The 18,290-nt window shown below is 49.7% G+C and overlaps 1 protein-coding gene across 1 annotated transcript; it reads left to right on the top strand.

Annotated features, from left to right (window-relative positions):
- The first annotated feature begins 16,326 nt into the window (after positions 1-16,326).
- Positions 16,327-18,082, top strand: nog3 (noggin 3). The gene has a single exon (XM_035741520.1). It carries the CDS (start codon positions 17,112-17,114, stop codon positions 17,781-17,783), a length of 672 nt encoding a protein of 223 aa, XP_035597413.1. The 5' UTR covers positions 16,327-17,111; the 3' UTR covers positions 17,784-18,082.
- Positions 18,083-18,290: the final 208 nt, after the last annotated feature.

The raw sequence follows: 18,290 nt of genomic DNA, 5'->3' as shown, positions 1-18,290 counted from the left end.
CCACACCCCTCTCCCTGCTCCACACCCCTTTCCCTGCTCCACACCCCTCTCCCTGCTCCACACCCCTCTCCCTGCTCCACACCCCTCTCCCTGCTCCACACCCCTCTCCCTGCTCCACACCCCTCTCCCTGCTCCACACCCCTCTCCCTGCTCCACACCCCTCTCCCTGCTCCAGACCCCTCCCTCCCTGCTCCACACCCCTCCCTGCTCCACACCCCTCTCTCTGCTCCACACCCCTCTCCCTGCTCCAGACCCCTCTCCCTGCACCACCCCCTCTCTCCCTGCTCCACACCCCTCGTCCTGCTCCACACCCCTCTCCCTGCTCCAGACCCCTCTCCCTGCTCCACACCCCTCTCCCTGCTCCACACCCCTCTCCCTGCTCCACACCCCTCTCCCTGCTCCAGACCCCTCTCCCTGCTCCACACCCCTCTCCCTGCTCCACACCCCTCTCCCTGCTCCAGACCCCTCTCCCTGCTCCACACCCCTCTCCCTGCTCCACACCCCTCTCCCTGCTCCACACCCCTCTCCCTGCTCCACACCCCTCTCCCTGCTCCAGACCCCTCTCCCTGCTCCACACCCCTCTCCCTGCTCCACACCCCTCTCCCTGCTCCACACCCCTCTCCCTGCTCCAGACCCCTCTCCCTGCTCCACACCCCTCTCCCTGCTCCAGACCCCTCTCCCTGCTCCAGACCCCTCTCCCTGCTCCACACCCCTCTCCCTGCTCCACACCCCTCTCCCTGCTCCAGACCCCTCTCCCTGCTCCACACCCCTCTCCCTGCTCCAGACCCCTCTCCCTGCTCCACACCCCTCTCCCTGCTCCAGACCCCTCTCCCTGCTCCAGACCCCTCTCCCTGCTCCACACCCCTCTCCCTGCTCCAGACCCCTCTCCCTGCTCCAGACCCCTCCCTGCTCCACCCCTCTCCCTGCTCCAGACCCCTCTCCCTGCTCCAGACCCCTCTCCCTGCTCCAGACCCCTCTCCCTGCTCCACACCCCTCTCCCTGCTCCAGACCCCTCTCCCTGCTCCACACCCCTCTCCCTGCTCCAGACCCCTCTCCCTGCTCCACACCCCTCTCCCTGCTCCAGACCCCTCTCCCTGCTCCACACCCCTCTCCCTGCTCCAGACCCCTCTCCCTGCTCCACACCCCTCTCCCTGCTCCAGACCCCTCTCCCTGCTCCACACCCCTCTCCCTGCTCCAGACCCCTCTCCCTGCTCCACACCCCTCCCTCCCCAGACCCCCTCCAGACCCCCTCCCTGCTCCACACCCCTCCCCTGCTCCAGACCCCTCTCCCTGCTCCAGACCCCTCTCCCTGCTCCAGACCCCCTCTCCCTGCTCCACACCCCTCCCTGCTCCAGACCCCTCTCCCTGCTCCAGACCCCTCTCCCTGCTCCACACCCCTCTCCCTGCTCCAGACCCCTGCTCCAGACCCCTCTCCACACACCCCTCTCCTGCTCCAGACCCCTCTCCCTGCTCCACACCCCTCTCCCTGCTCCAGACCCCTCTCCCTGCTCCACACCCCTCTCCTGCTCCAGACCCCTCTCCCTGCTCCACACCCTCTCCCTGCTCCAGACCCCTCTCCCTGCTCCAGACCCCTCTCCCTGCTCCAGACCCCTCTCCCTGCTCCAGACCCCTCTCCCTGCTCCACACCCATCTCCCTGCTCCAGACCCCTCTCCCTGCTCCAGACCCCTCTCCCTGCTCCAGACCCCTCTCCCTGCTCCAGACCCCTCTCCCTGCTCCAGACCCCTCTCCCTGCTCCACACCCCTCTCCCTGCTCCAGACCCCTCTCCCTGCTCCAGACCCCTCTCCCTGCTCCACACCCCTCTCCCTGCTCCACACCCCTCTCCCTGCTCCAGACCCCTCTCCCTGCTCCACACCCCTCTCCCTGCTCCAGACCCCTCTCCCTGCTCCAGACCCCTCTCCCTGCTCCAGACCCCTCTCCCTGCTCCACACCCCTCGCCCTGCTCCACACCCCTCTCCTGCTCCAGACCCCTGTCCCTGCTCCAGACCCCTCTCCCTGCTCCACACCCCTCTCCCTGCTCCAGACCCCTCTCCCTGCTCCAGACCCCTCTCCCTGCTCCAGACCCCTCTCCCTGCTCCAGACCCCTCTCCCTGCTCCACACCCCTCTCCCTGCTCCACACCCCTCTCCCTGCTCCAGACCCCTCTCCCTGCTCCAGACCCCTCTCCCTGCTCCACACCCCTCTCCCTGCTCCACACCCCTCTCCCTGCTCCACACCCCTCTCCCTGCTCCAGACCCCTCTCCCTGCTCCAGACCCCTCTCCCTGCTCCAGACCCCTCTCCCTGCTCCACACCCTCTCCCTGCTCCAGATCCCCTCTCCCTGCTCCTAGACCCCTCTCCCTGCTCCACACCCCTCTCCCTGCTCCAGACCCCTCTCCCTGCTCCAGACCCCTCTCCCTGCTCCACACCCCTCTCCCTGCTCCAGACCCCTCTCCCTGCTCCACACCCCTCCCTGCTCCAGACCCCTCTCCCTGCTCCAGACCCCTCTCCCTGCTCCACACCCCTCTCCCTGCTCCAGACCCCTCTCCCTGCTCCAGACCCCTCTCCCTGCTCCACACCCCTCTCCCTGCTCCAGACCCCTCTCCCTGCCCACCCCTCTCCCTGCTCCAGACCCCTCTCCCTGCTCCACACCCCTCTCCCTGCTCCAGACCCCTCTCCCTGCTCCACACCCCTCTCCCTGCTCCAGACCCCTCTCCCTGCTCCACACCCCTCTCCCTGCTCCAGACCCCTCTCCCTGCTCCACACCCCTCTCCCCTGCTCCAGACCCCTCTCCCTGCTCCACACCCCTCTCCTGCTCCAGACCCCTCTCCCTGCTCCACACCCCTCTCCCTGCTCCAGACCCCTCTCCCTGCTCCAGACCCCTCTCCCTGCTCCAGACCCCTCTCCCTGCTCCACACCCCTCTCCCTGCTCCAGACCCCTCTCCCTGCTCCAGACCCCTCTCCCTGCTCCAGACCCCTCTCCCTGCTCCACACCCCTCTCCCTGCTCCACACCCCTCTCCCTGCTCCAGACCCCTCTCCCTGCTCCACACCCCTCTCCCTGCTCCAGACCCCTCTCCCTGCTCCACACCCCTCTCCCTGCTCCAGACCCCTCTCCCTGCTCCAGACCCCTCTCCCTGCTCCACACCCCTCTCCCTGCTCCAGACCCCTCTCCCTGCTCCAGACCCCTCTCCCTGCTCCAGACCCCTCTCCCTGCTCCACACCCCTCTCCCTGCTCCACACCCCTCTCCCTGCTCCAGACCCCTCTCCCTGCTCCACACCCCTCCCTGCTCCAGACCCCTCTCCCTGCTCCACACCCCTCTCCCTGCTCCAGACCCCTCTCCCTGCTCCAGACCCCTCTCCCTGCTCCAGACCCCTCTCCCTGCTCCAGACCCCTCTCCTGCTCCACACCCCTCTCCCTGCTCCAGACCCCTCTCCCTGCTCCAGACCCCTCTCCCTGCTCCACACCCCTCTCCCTGCTCCAGACCCCTCTCCCTGCTCCAGACCCCTCTCCCTGCTCCAGACCCCTCTCCCTGCTCCACACCCCTCTCCCTGCTCCACACCCCTCTCCCTGCTCCAGACCCCTGTCCCTGCTCCAGACCCCTCTCCCTGCTCCAGACCCCTCTCCCTGCTCCAGACCCCTCTCCCTGCTCCAGACCCCTCTCCCTGCTCCAGACCCCTCTCCCTGCTCCACCCCCTCCCTGCTCCCCCTCCAGACCCCTCTCCCTGCTCCAGACCCCTCTCCCTGCTCCAGACCCCTCTCCCTGCTCCAGACCCCTCTCCCTGCTCCACACCCCTCTCCCTGCTCCAGACCCCTCTCCCTGCTCCAGACCCCTCTCCCTGCTCCAGACCCCTCTCCCTGCTCCACACCCCTCCCTGCTCCAGACCCCTCTCCCTGCTCCACACCCCTCTCCCTGCTCCAGACCCCTCCCTGCTCCACACCCCTCTCCCTGCTCCAGACCCCTCTCCCTGCTCCAGACCCCTCTCCCTGCTCCACACCCCTCTCCCTGCTCCAGACCCCTCCCTGCTCCAGACCCCTCTCCCTGCTCCAGACCCCTCTCCCTGCTCCACACCCCTCTCCCTGCTCCAGACCCCTCTCCCTGCTCCACACCCCTCTCCCTGCTCCAGACCCCTCTCCCTGCTCCAGACCCCTCTCCCTGCTCCAGACCCCTCTCCCTGCTCCACACCCCTCTCCCTGCTCCAGACCCCTCTCCCTGCTCCAGACCCCTCCCCTGCTCCAGACCCCTCTCCCTGCTCCACACCCCTCTCCCTGCTCCACACCCCTCTCCCTGCTCCAGACCCCTCTCCCTGCTCCACACCCCTCCCTGCTCCAGACCCCTCTCCCTGCTCCACACCCCTCTCCCTGCTCCAGACCCCTCTCCCTGCTCCAGACCCCTCTCCCTGCTCCACACCCCTCTCCCTGCTCCAGACCCCTCTCCCTGCTCCAGACCCCTCTCCCTGCTCCAGACCCCTCTCCCTGCTCCACACCCCTCTCCCTGCTCCACACCCCTCTCCCTGCCCAGACCCCTCTCCCTGCTCCACACCCCTCTCCCTGCTCCAGACCCCTCTCCCTGCTCCACACCCCTCTCCCTGCTCCAGACCCCTCTCCCTGCTCCACACCCCTCTCCCTGCTCCAGACCCCTCTCCTGCTCCAGACCCCTCTCCCTGCTCCACACCCCTCTCCCTGCTCCAGACCCCTCTCCCTGCTCCACACCCCTCTCCCTGCTCCACACCCCTCTCCCTGCTCCAGACCCCTCTCCCTGCTCCAGACCCCTCTCCCTGCTCCAGACCCCTCTCCCTGCTCCACACCCCTCTCCCTGCTCCACACCCCTCTCCCTGCTCCAGACCCCTGTCCCTGCTCCAGACCCCTCTCCCTGCTCCACACCCCTCTCCCTGCTCCAGACCCTCTCCCTGCTCCAGACCCCTCCCTGCTCCAGACCCCTCTCCCTGCTCCACACCCCTCTCCCTGCTCCAGACCCCTCTCCCTGCTCCAGACCCCTCTCCCTGCTCCAGACCCCTCTCCCTGCTCCAGACCCCTCTCCCTGCTCCAGCTCCAGACCCCTCTCCCTGCTCCAGACCCCTCTCCCTGCTCCAGACCCCTCTCCCTGCTCCAGACCCCTCTCCCTGCTCCAGACCCCTCTCCCTGCTCCAGACCCCTCTCCCTGCTCCACACCCCTCTCCCTGCTCCAGACCCCTCTCCCTGCTCCAGACCCCTCTCCCTGCTCCACACCCCTCTCCCTGCTCCAGACCCCTCTCCCTGCATTTTTATTTGATTTATTTAACCTTTTTTTTCTAACTAGGCAAGTCAGTTAAGAAAAAAATCTTATTTTACAATGACGGCCTACCCCGGCCAAACCCTCCCCTAACCCAGTCGATGCTGGGCCAATTGTGCGCTGCCCTATGGGACTCCTGATCCCGGCCGGTTGTGATACAGCCCAGGATCGAACCAGGGTAAGTAGTGACACCTTTATCACTGAGATGCAGTGCCTTAGACCGCTGCTCCCCACCAGTCTCCCTACTCAACATCCCTCTCACTGCTGGCGGGTGGCACAGTGAACTGTAGTTAAGGGGACCGAGTAGGGACGCCATGTGGGAGTGTGTGATGGTGGGGTGTGAACCGACTGGAATCTCACACCACTTTTGGCAGGGAATATTCCCATTGGAGCACCTCGGAGCACTGGGGAGCGCCAATCCAAGCCACAGGATCGCGGTCCCAGAGCTGCCCTCACTAGCTGCCGAGCTGACGGGGGTTGGCACTCTCACAGTGGCCTGTCAGAAAAAGGACTGCATATATCTATCTATCTATCCCTTAATCAATCTGCCTCTCTATCCATCCGTCTCTCTACCTTTGCAAGGTCATGGGCAGAGCAGCAGACAACGCTTGGCAGTAAGAGGTCTGCACACTGTACATTTTCTCTCTCTGTTTCTTTTTCACTCCCTTTCTCTCTCTCACTCTCACTCTTCATCGCTCTATCCATCTCAATGCAAGACAATGCATTGAAAAACAATTCCCTGAATTTCTGATTTTCAACCGGGCGTGTTTCCCAAGAGAGAGGGAAGGAATTTGAAATAATGCACTACTGTGAAGTAGTGTATTGTGAATCTAGTGTTTTTTTCGTTTATTTTTTTTTAAATATTTGGTCAGGCTTGAGAGAGGGAGAGAAAGGGGTGGAAGACAGAAACAAAAGAGTGCTACTCTTTATTTGTATCTCTCTTTATGTGTGTGTGTGTGTGTGTGTTCAGCTTATGTGTGTGTTTATGAATTGACCCTTGGCTGCCACCCTGAAGCCTTCTCACCCAAATGGACCGTCCAAATTGCCCTGTTGTCAGACCATCAAAGGTCTGTGAGGAGAATTACACAAAAACAAACAAATGACGTTTCAATCTTTATCTAGGGTCACAAAAGTAGCAAATAACTACTCTCTCTCGACCTGGGAGGCCTATTGATTCACCATTAAGATTAACAAGACTTTGTATTTGAACATCAGAGCAAACGTACTGTATTTTGTGTGTGGCTGGTGTGTGTCTGTGCATGTGTGCATGCGTACGTGCGGGCATCCATTGTGTGTGTAATATATACGTGTGTGGCATTATTGCCGGCCACTGCTTCAGACGACGTGTCCACAGCGGCCCGTGATCTACTGCGCTGGGCTGTAGCAGTCATCCTCTGGAAAATCTGATTGAAACCATGTGGATCTCCATCCGTAGTGGAAAGAAGAGGGGGAAAAACACACTCGAGGAGCAAATTGGAATATACAGAAAGTCGTAATGACTACGGGGCTTCAATTTGTTCTTAACTGACTTGCCTAGTAAAATAAAGGTCAAACGTATAAATGTAAAGAATTTTGACAATAACGGAATCTAATACTCTATACATGACAAAATGTAGTTAAAATACAAAATTGTGTTGCCTTGTGCCACCATTTTGCCGGCACGTTGGCCACCTAAACCAGGTAAACACTTTGACTCAGCACTGGAACGTTCGTTTAGAAGTTAGACAGTTGTACAATAGGCCTATACTGAAATAGTTACTTTTTTCTGCAATGGATCAGTATGGTCAACAAAGTTAAAGCCACCATCTATGGACAAATACAAACTTTCATGTTAAATTCATTGATTTAATAGATTAAGCCCTTGGCTCCTTTAAAGCTGCAATCCTTAGTTGCTACATCCATTTTTTGACTTATAAATTAATGATATACCAATTGATTCTTGAAGAATATAACCTAGAAATGACTCATGAGCTTGGTTCAACTGTCCTACCCTGTCAGACCTCAAAATATAAGCCTTTTAAAAAAATGTTTTCAACAAATATACTTATTAGTTCCAAATAGAACAATCAACAATTACAAAAATACAACTTTATTCTTTATTTTTTTCACACATACCCCCACCCCAACCTAAATAGACCCACCAAACATTTACAAAAAAAAAAATAATAATAGTCTTAACATTTTCAAGAATTAAAATAGATAAAAAGTATAATATGCATTCACAGATGTATTTTTCACTATATAAGTAAATTTTTTCAAGAGCCAGGCTTGACATGAATTATTTTAACCAATGACCTAGTGAGGGGGAACTGAGAGCAATTGAACATCTACAGTAGCTTGTAATAGACAAGAGGTCAACCATTTTCTTCTCTCCTATGTAAAGAGATGTTCTCTGGGTAAAAATGTAGGAAGCAAAGTTTAGGGATTTGTTTTATTGGGGTAGAGGTAATCTTAGAGATATAGTGCAGTACTGAGCTCCAGAATGTTTGTATCTCAGCACATTCCCACAGGTATACAAGGTGCCTAAATGCATTTAACATTTAACACACAGGTCTGGGATATTAGGGTCAAATTTGTGGGGGTGATATATGTTCTCATTATCCAATTGTATTGCAACAATCTCAGGCGGGTGTTTATTTTCTGTATCTGAGCTCTAGAGCATATCATACCCCAGTCCTCTGCTGAAATATCTTCCTGCATATCTTGTATCCACTGAAGTCTCTTACTATCAGAATTGTCTTTGAATAGCTACCATTTTCCCATGTAATGATGTAATTTGACCTCTCCCATAACACATTTCAACAGAGAGCATTTCTAAAGTGGTCAAATGAGGTTCTAGGGCAGATTGTTATAGACTGGAAAATAAAGCTTTCAGTTGTAAGTATTTAAAAATGGTTTTGTGGTACGTTAAATCTTCCCTTTAGTTCTTCAAACGACATGAGCCCTTTTTCATTGTATATGTCCATTACTTTAACAATACATTTTCTTGTCCATTCTTTAAACCCCAAGTCATTTTTACCAGTGAAATTGTCATTGCCCCAAATTGGTGTAAAACTGGATAATACAGTACAAATATCCATGCAAAGTTAAGCCTTTTGTGGGCAGCATTTCAGTCTGCAGCCAGGGTACAGTAAGTATGGTTTCTAAAATATTGCAGCCCTAAGTTGTGCAGCCCAGTAGGCTTGTAGGTTTGGAAGTAGCAACCCTCTATCATAGGGCAAATAAAGAAGAGAAAGTCTAAACCTTGGTTTTCTGTTGCTCCAGATAACATTTGAGAATGGCCTTCTGCTCTTTGGGAAAAATTAAGATGGTGGAGGAAGAGGAATTGATTGAAATAGATAAAGACATTTGGGCAGAATATTCATCTTAATTATATTTATTCAACCAATAATAGATATAGGCAATTATGTCCATCTGTTGATGGATTCTGTTACACTCGTTACCATGGGTTCATCATTTGTTGAACTCAGGGAACTAATTTCTGGTGTGATTTTAATACCAAGATATGTGAGACCTTGTTCTGTATTCACAAATAGATTATGTACAACTAGTGTCAGTCTCTCTTGCTTGTTGAGGAAAAGGATAGAAGATTTGGTATTATTAACTTTAAACCCAGAAAACTAACCAAAGTTATTAATTAGATTGGAGAGAGAGAATTATTATTGGCATACAGGGCCACTCGATGTACAAAATCCAATGTTTTAATTCCACTAATTGACGAGTGGGCCCTTACTGCAATGGCAAAGGGTTCTTTTGCTAAAAGAAAGAGTCCAGGAATGGCCGGACATCCTTGTCTCGCGCCCCGAAAAAGCTTAAAAGGTTATGAAATCAAGTTGTTAGTGGCAACTTCTGTCGTGGGGTCGGTATGTAATATCCTAATCCATTTATAGAAGCAGTTCCCAAACCCAAATCTCTTAAGCACTTCAAATAAATAAGACCCCTTAACCTCGATCAAATGCCTTCTCTGCATCAAGTGATGGCAGTATCAGGGGGCCCTTCACACATATGCACTATGTTTAGTACTCTCCTTACATTGTGAAAACCTTGACGGTTTTTCATGAAGCCATTTTGGTCTTTGTGTATTAGATATGGGAGCACTCTATCCAATGTCCGTCCTGGCTAAGGCTAAGGAGTTCAGAAGAGAAATTGGTCTGTAACTTTCACATTTTGTTGGGGATTTATCAGGCTTCAGAATGAGAGTCATTATAGCACTCCTTCAAGAGGGGGGGAAACAACCTTGCTGAAATGATTCAGCATACATATCCAAAAGTGGACTTAGAAGTTTGACCTTAAATGTCTTATAAATATCCATTTGGAGCCCATCTGGACCTGTCGCTTTACCTCCCTTCATATTGGAAATAGCATCAGATATTTCAACAGCATTCATTTTCCAGATCCAATTTTCTGCCTTCTGTTCTCAAGAGATTCAGAGTTGTAAAGTGTGTTGTAGTAGGAAGCAAATGTTTGGTTTATTTCTACAGGATCCATTGATAATTGTCCTTGTAAATTATGAATTGCATTAATGGCTCTGTCTGAATTTAACTTCTTCATCCATCAGGCCAGCAATTTACCAGGTTTTTCACCTTGATTATAGAAAGACTGTTTCAGACTCGTTAATCTGTTTGCAGCCTTTGAGGTGGAGAGTTCTTCATACTGAGCTTTCAGAAGTAATAATTCCTTATTTACTTTTACTGAGTTATCCAAAAAAGCTTTCCTCCCCAATTCTCTGACTTTGCTGTCCATCCCTCTCATTTTCAGATTGAATTGATTTGAAACTGGTAAATGCTATCATTTGCCACCTAATATATGCTTTGAAAGCCTCCCATCTGGTACTCGCTGACGTTTGGTCAGTATTCAATGTAAAATAAACATCTATATGCACTCCAACGTAATGTAAGAAGTCTGTGTCCTGTAACCACCTCGGATGCAAACGCCATCTAGAGGATCCTTTTACTAGTTTTGTATCCCTATAGAATAATGACACAGGGGAATGGTCACTTAGAACAATACTATCATATCCACTTCCTGCTACAATGAGCAAGAAACTAAAAAGTAGTCTATCCAAGAATCTGATTTAAATGTTGATGAGTAACATGATACTTGGGTTCTGAGTCCTCCAAGGTTCACATAGATTTAATTCCTTTATGAAATGCTGTAATTTCTTTATGCTCTGAGATTGGGAAGTGTCTAAACCAGAGGAGCGATCTAAATGAGGATCAAGAGTGCAATTAAAATCCCCTGCCATTAGGACATTACCAGGAAGGGAGGCAATAATCATCATTGGGACCATAAATATTAAGATGAATATGCTCATTCAAAATAGTTCCCTGTATCAAAATGTATCTACCAGCTGTGTCAGTTATAGTATTATCCACTTGAAACGGAACAGATTTGTGAATTAAAAATATAACACCACGAGAATGAGAGGAGAAACAGTATGCTATTACTTGCCCTTGCCATCTCCTGAACTACTTTAAGTAGTTCATCCTTCAACAAGTGAGTTTCTTGTAGGAACACAATAGATGAATGAAGTTGTCTTTTTTTATTTAGCCCTTTTTCTCCCCAATTTCATGGCATCCAATTGGTAGATACAGTCTTGTCACATCGCTGCAACTCCCGTACGATCTCGGTAGAGACATAGGTCGAGAGCCGTGCGTCCTCCAAAACACGACCCAGCCAAGCCGCACTGCTTCTTGACACAATGCTAACTTAACCTAGAAGCCAGCCACACCAATGTGTCGGGGGAAACACCGTACACCTGGGAACCTGGTCAGCTTGCCCAGCCCGCCACAGGAGTCGCTAGAGCGCAATGTGAAAAGGATATCCCAGCCGTCAAACCCTCCCCTTACCCGGACGACGCTGGGTCAATTGTGAGCCGCCCCATGGGTCTCCCGGTCGCGGCCGGCTGCAACAGAGCCTGGACTCTAACCCGGATCTTTAGTGGCACAGCTAGCACTGCGATGCAGTGCTTTAGACCACTGCGCCACTTGGGAGGCAAATGAATTAAGTTGTTTAAGCCTAGTAATAACCTGTTTAAGCTTGGATCATTTACAAACACCACGGACATTCCACAAAGTACATTTCAGTTTTACATTTGAAGTAGTTTAACCAAATATGTAAACATGGAATAAGCTATATCATAAAGGCATATCTAAAATGTTTAGTAACCACAAGGACCCCATGCATATTTTGTAGTGAGGAAAATATGTAAAGATCTGTTGGAACAAACAAACATAAATCTATCCTAATAGTAAAACACTGAACCCCATTCCCTTGTCTCCCTACCCGAGACACCCAACGCTTCCTCTCCCACCTCCCCCTAATCGTAGAGTGCAGCCTGGTGGACGACTTATTCATTAAATGGAGCAGACTAACCTAAGTGACGTTAAACAAAACAAAGTGTATCCTGTCTTCTCTTGGCCATTACTCCTCAAAAACAAAACAAAAGGCATATCTAGCAAGATGATATGTGAAATATCACGTAGTATTAATTTGAAAAGTAGCAAAATATAGCTTCACCTAAAACAGTAATGCTAGTTAGTGAAGCCTGACTAATGTTAATGTTACAGTATGGACAGTACAAAATAGTGGTAGATGATCCACAACATAGGGTCTGCTGCTAGTAGCTACCAAAATGTCCCATACATATAGTGTTAACGTAGCATACCATTGTAAGATTATAAACCAAAAAAAGTATCAAAGATCAGAAATGAACAGGCTAAGTGAGTAAAAGAGATACCATTGAATATGTGCTATGTTACCCAAAGGCCCTTTGCACATGATGTCGATGTCAGGCTTGCAAGTGACTGTCAATAATTTTAGTTCAAGGATATGATCGAAACTTGAGTGTTCATATGAAGTAGTCCTGATGCTTCTCATGGTGCAGGATGAATGAATAAGGTCCCACTGTGTTAAGGCTGGCTCACTGGCTAAATAAGCGAGGTAAATGTAAAGTTAGACATTGTGAGTCCGTTGACATGGAGCTAGACATCTTTACCGGCATTTTACAGTGTTTTATGTAATCCAATGGAAGAGAATTATCAATATAACAAAAGTAAACTTAAACATGTCATATAGATGAAACTGAGCTAACTGATGAGCACATACAGGCTACAAATAATATAAGGAAACTGAGTGGGCTAGCTCGCCATATTATTCACTTAACTGTTATGCTAGCTACAGTACTACAGTAGCAGCTAATACATTGGCTAATGTTAGTTAGCTTGCCAACAGTCACATAATCCAAGGTGGTTAAATTCTCCGTAGTCCAGAGTGGTGGTAAACTTCACAGCGGTAACATGACTATGAAGAAGATTCACGTTGTATGCCACGGATGAACGCCTCGGCTTGAGAGGGAAATTCAAACACGTGTGACTGTCCATTGTAAGTCAGACGTAGTTTAGCTGGGAAGACTATTCCATAGGCAATGTTGAGGGACCTGTGCTGGCATTTGACCCCGTCGTAGCCTTTTCTTTTTCGGTGCAGGTCCGCGGATAGGTGAGGGAAGAGCATGATCTCTTGGTCCCCATACATCACATTGCCCTTAGCCCTGGCGTTCCGCATCACTCAGACTTTGTAATGAAAGTTGAGAAACTTCATGATAAGGATCAGAGGAGACGGGTGGTTACTTGGTCCTGTAGGAGCCGGAAGCCGACGGGCTCGTTCAATGCGCAGGAGGTCTGGAAAGTTGTCAGGCCCACATGCCTCAGGAAGCCATTTTCCACTTTTTCGGGTAGATTAACTAGTCTCAAATTAGACCTGTGGTGATTCTCGAGCGAGCTTAGTTTTGAAGTAAGGTCTGCCACCTGTTTTCCAACTTTTCGGTCGTGGTTTTGACAGTGATGACGGTATCTTCCACCATGCTAATGCCTTCCTCTGCTTCGTCCAAGCGTAGGCTTGAAGGTCACGTTTAACCTCACTAATCCCTGTTCGGACACCTTCGAGTTTAGTGGAAAAGTCTGCCCGCATGACAGAGATTGCTTCCAAAATCCCTTGGTTCTGGTTGTAGTTTAGGTTGTCATGTCAGACTCTTGGTGTCAGGAGCTTGCAGGGCTAACTGGGTTAGTAGAGCTGGCTGAATTAGCAGGGCTAACTGGGTTAGTAGAGCTGGCTGAATTAGCAGGGCTAACTGGGTTAGTAGAGCTGGCTGAATTAGCAGGGCTAACTGGGTTAGTAGAGCTGGCTGAATTAGCAGGGCTAACTGGGTTAGTAGAGCTGGCTGAATTAGCAGGGCTAACTGGGTTAGTAGAGCTGGCTGAATTAGCAGGGCTAACTGGGTTAGTAGAGCTGGCTGAATTAGCAGGGCTAACTGGCCTAGCCTGGACCACGTTGTCGATGTGAGATGTTCTTCTTGTTTTAGGAGGACTATTTTTAGTCGATCCATAACGGATGTAGATATGCCTGAAATTGTTGTTCGTGTTATGAGGATTTAAAATAAGAGATTGAAATAATTCAAAAGTTTAGCCAAAATTGGGAGCAGAGCACTAAAAACAGCTCAGTTCAACACCATAACCCCCATAAGCTTTACTCCAATGTTTGTAAACAATGAAAATGTAAAGCTTCAAAACATGGTTAAAACTATAATGTTGATATCATGAATGACCAGTCCTTGCATCCATAGCTCTGCCTATGAATTTGAGAGTGGTTACATTTCTCCAGACCCATCCCTCAGCTTTTTACCAAAACAGAGGCGGGGTGTGGCTTTGTTATTGTTTCAATTAAGGATTCTAGCTTTAACAGGCTGACTACACAGCTCGCGTTGCAAAATGGTTTTAGAAATCTATATTATTCAATTATTACACCCACACTGCTCACGCACACCAACGAGCATCTGCATTGCCAAGGGCTAAAATAGAAGTCAGTTCTATTTGTGACGCAGATCGTGCTGCAAGTCCTGCCTCTCCCATCTCCTCATTGGTTTATAGAAGCAGGTACCCACGTGCCATCGCCTCATTGGTTATACCCACGTGGGTAACTGAAAGTCGAACATGGTCAGTGGCGGTAATGCACCTAATTTATGAAAGTTGCCAATCACAATATAAAGTCAAGAGAAGAAAAAGCCTAGAAGGAAGAAAGATGACTAGAAACGATTCGGTTGACCGTTTTATGTGTTGATTAATTGTCGGATAACAACTCAATGTTTCTATCCCAGGACAAATTATCTAGCAACAGCAAGCTAGCTAAATAGGACAAATTAGCTAGCAAGTGCAAGCTAGCTACCTAAATTGTCATAAATGTTTAATGCTTTTCGACCTGTCCCCAAGACCTGTTCAGAGTTTGTTTTGATATTTTAATCTGTGTGTCGTGATCACTTTGGTGTGGGGGGACAAAGTAGATGGTGCACGCGCACAGCTGGTTTGGGTTCCGTGTTAGGTGCATAGGCCACTCACTAAGGTACAGTCATGAATCTGAATTCAACTTCAATTTTCCCCTTGGGGTCAGTAGGTTTCGTGAGACGCTTGGCCACTTTGTCATGGTGGCATAGACAGGGTCCCTGTGCAGCCTGACAGGAAAGACCCTTATCTGAGAATCACCGTTTTGCCCTTAACTTCCTTTGTACAGAGAGATAGGCTATCACTGGCGCCTGCCTCCCTTCACATACTGTCACACTACTAGGCCAGAAAATTAGGCCAAGGTCAATTTAAAAAGTGAATGAGGAAGAGAGGGGGTTGGGCTGCAAAAAAAATAACATTGGTTCTCTAGTTCTTCCTGTAGAAAGTGACTCAGTTGATATGTATGCTGGTGGCCTAGTCAAATAGTATAAAAGGTGAAAAAAAAGTTGCAAATTAATTTCCATAATTTGCATTCATTCGTTTGAGACATCAATGATTAGAAAATGTTGATTAGAAATCTAGAATGTATAGGCCTATACAATGTAGCCACTATCACCACACTAGGTGAGTGTGGCAGGGCCTGTCTAGTAGCGTACTACATTGTGTCAGCAAGTTGTCACTATGAAATAACGCTATTAATTCCCGCGGTCAGGTCGCCGCAGCCCTCGCAGTTGGAACTAAAACAAGTTCCTGACATTCTAGGACTTATTTGTCCATGTCTCGTGCGGTTGAGCCGAGAGAGCACAGACGCCCCTTTATCTGGGCGCTGGACTTTTCAGCATTAGCGTCGTAGACAAGAGTTGTTTTTTATCTGGGCCATAATTCAACCTTTACTACATGCGCAAACATTCCAATGGTTTGCCTTTGGCGAGAGAAGGCAGCGCGAGCCAAGCCTGGCGCATGGCTCCGTGGAAGTCCGTCTGACTAATTGAATTGTGACCGTTTAAGTACTTTTCTCTGCTTCTACCGTTCATTTATTAGACCCCGGAATTAACTGAACCTATAAAGCATTTTACAATGTCAGCCTGGTATACTTTGTCACCTTTTCCCTCCTTAAAAGTCCCGCCTGACCCTAATGAATTAAGTCGTGTTTCTGTCAATTAAACACTTTGTCCACTTTGTGTCCTGAATTGAAGAAGAAAAAATCTATAGAGGCTTCCTTGTCCAATAAAAAGGATAAATAATATTGGTAATGAAATGGAGTAGCCTACTTTGCTCACTCTCCTCCGTCCTGGATAAGTCTAAACACACGTTGAGAGCATCTAACTGGAGAGAGTTATAAAATAAACATCGCTCTGGCACCAGCCGTCTTCAGGACAGGCGCCCTCGTAAAAAAAACTCGTAGTTTGTCTGTCTAGAAGAGAAGGCTCTCGGCACCTCCGCTGTTGAACTTGAACTGTCGCTTGATTTATGACACCGCTGGTAGGCCTATTCTAATCTATGACACGAATCAGCCAATTTTTTTAATGATGTGTTATTGCACTAGAATTTAATGCGCCAGGTTTGGGTGCATGTCATATTTATTTTTATTATGAACATGCATTAATAAAGTTTGTGTAAATAAAGTTAGAGAGATATGGGCTTCTCATGTCTGCGTTTTACTAGTGGTGGGGAGCCGGACTCCCCCCAAACGCCTCGCCTCCCCCGGGAAAAAGGAGGAGGGAAAGCGAGATGGAGAGTGGGAGGTGTAGGGTCTTTTTGGGCCCCAGCCTCTTGGTTAGCACAGAGACCTACAGAGAGGGAGAGAGAGGGATAGGAGAGAGAGCGATAGAGGGAGAGACATAAAGCCCTTCAATTGAATTGACAGAGAGGGAGAGAGAGGGAGGTGTAGTCTGAAGGATTACATCACGGCGCGCGTGGATATATCGTCGGAGCCAGATGCGGCTCAGTTTGGCGTCCGGCACCGACCAGTGCATCGCCTAGCCCCAGACAACATGCGGACACCTAGAAACCAACAGGACCCAACACTGAGACTAGTGAGAAAGCAGAGAAACCAGGACCTGACGCATTTTATGCACGGGAAAGCCCAGGGGAAATGCAGCCAAGTCGGTTCATGCTTCTGACACTAATGGGTATGGTTCAACCTTTTCGTTGAAAGTGCTTTGAAAGTGCGTTTTGCCGTGTTGTTAAAGTGAAGGACTTAATTCTAACCAGTTAGACGCGTGTCATGGACTCAAGTTACGCAGCGAAACTCTCCACTGGCTCAGCGCGTCAACTTTCCTCTCTGACTGCAGTTGCCGGTTGCTATGGTGAATAGGCTCCAGCCAGCTGAAACTTCCTGAGAGCAAGTTTTTCGTGGAGTTTAACAGATCACCGGGTGGAGCGCGTGCGTGACGACGTGATCACCGGGTCGAGCGCGTGCGTGACGACGTGCGCTGGACTACGGGGCGCATCGTGACTTATCCACACGCAACCTCTCTCCCTCGGGGGAAAACGGATGATAATTTCAAACCTCTAAGGATTAGACTTTTTATATTCTATATATAACTTGGAACTATTGTTACTTGAGATATGGATAACTCGTACTATTTTCTAGCCATGTCCATGCTGGTTCTGTCCCTCGGGTTAAGGATTGAGGAGGGCATGTGCCAACACTACTACCTCCTCCGTCCCATCCCCAGCGACACTCTCCCCATAGTGGAGCTCAAAGAGGACCCAGACCCTGTCCTGGATCCAAAAGAACGGGACCTGAACGAGACCGAACTCAGATCCACCCTGGGTAGTCACTTCGACCCACACTTCATGTCCATTACCCCGCCAGAGGACAAGTACTCGGGCAACGAGGACCTGAGCGACTCGGAAATACGTCAGAAGCCGTCCGGCGCGATGCCCAAGGAGATCAAAGCCATGGAGTTTGAGATCCAGCACGGCAAGAAGCACAAGCCCAGTAAAAAACTTAGAAGAAGGCTGCAACTGTGGCTGTGGTCTTACGCCTTCTGTCCAGTTGTTTATACATGGAACGACCTCGGGAACAGATTCTGGCCGCGCTACGTGAAGGTGGGGAGCTGCTACAATAAGCGTTCTTGTTCCGTCCCTGAAGGGATGGTTTGCAAACCTGCCAAATCGGCCCATTTTACGATCTTACGATGGAGGTGCCTGCAGAGAAAAGGAGGTCTGAAATGCGCTTGGATACCAGTTCAGTACCCCATTATATCTGAGTGCAAATGCTCATGCACGAACTGAAATAAACTGAAATTATCTTTTTGTATTGTTATTATTTCTAAAAAGATTCATTAAAAAAAAATCATAGTTACATGATTATTTTTATATGCGCTGTCAAGTGCAAGAATGTATATTTTATGTATATGTGGTCCCATTTTATTTTATGATGACAAACTTTGTAAAAAGGTCACTATTATTATTATTATATAACCAGCATCTACTGTATTTGTTGAACATATCTTGGATGTGATGTATCTTTATATTTATACTGAAGAAGAGCACTTCGCATTGTGAAGCATTAAAATACTGTTATTGAAGGACTACAGATATATGTTCCATTCTTTGTGAAGAAAATAAGTGGTTTATGGACCTCTGTGTCAAAATTAGCCAAAATGTCAAGTCAGCTTGTGATACTAAATAAAGGGACAATTGTGGGTAAACCATGTAAAATAACAGTAACTACCAGGCTATTTATTCTCTGTTCATGTAGTCATTGCCAGTTAAAATAAAACCACTCAAATGAGTCTT

The sequence above is a fragment of the Oncorhynchus keta genome, chromosome 2, assembly GCF_023373465.1.
Source record: "Oncorhynchus keta strain PuntledgeMale-10-30-2019 chromosome 2, Oket_V2, whole genome shotgun sequence".
Taxonomy (NCBI): Eukaryota; Metazoa; Chordata; class Actinopteri; order Salmoniformes; family Salmonidae; genus Oncorhynchus; species Oncorhynchus keta.
This window is presented reverse-complemented; position numbering and strand designations above follow the sequence as displayed.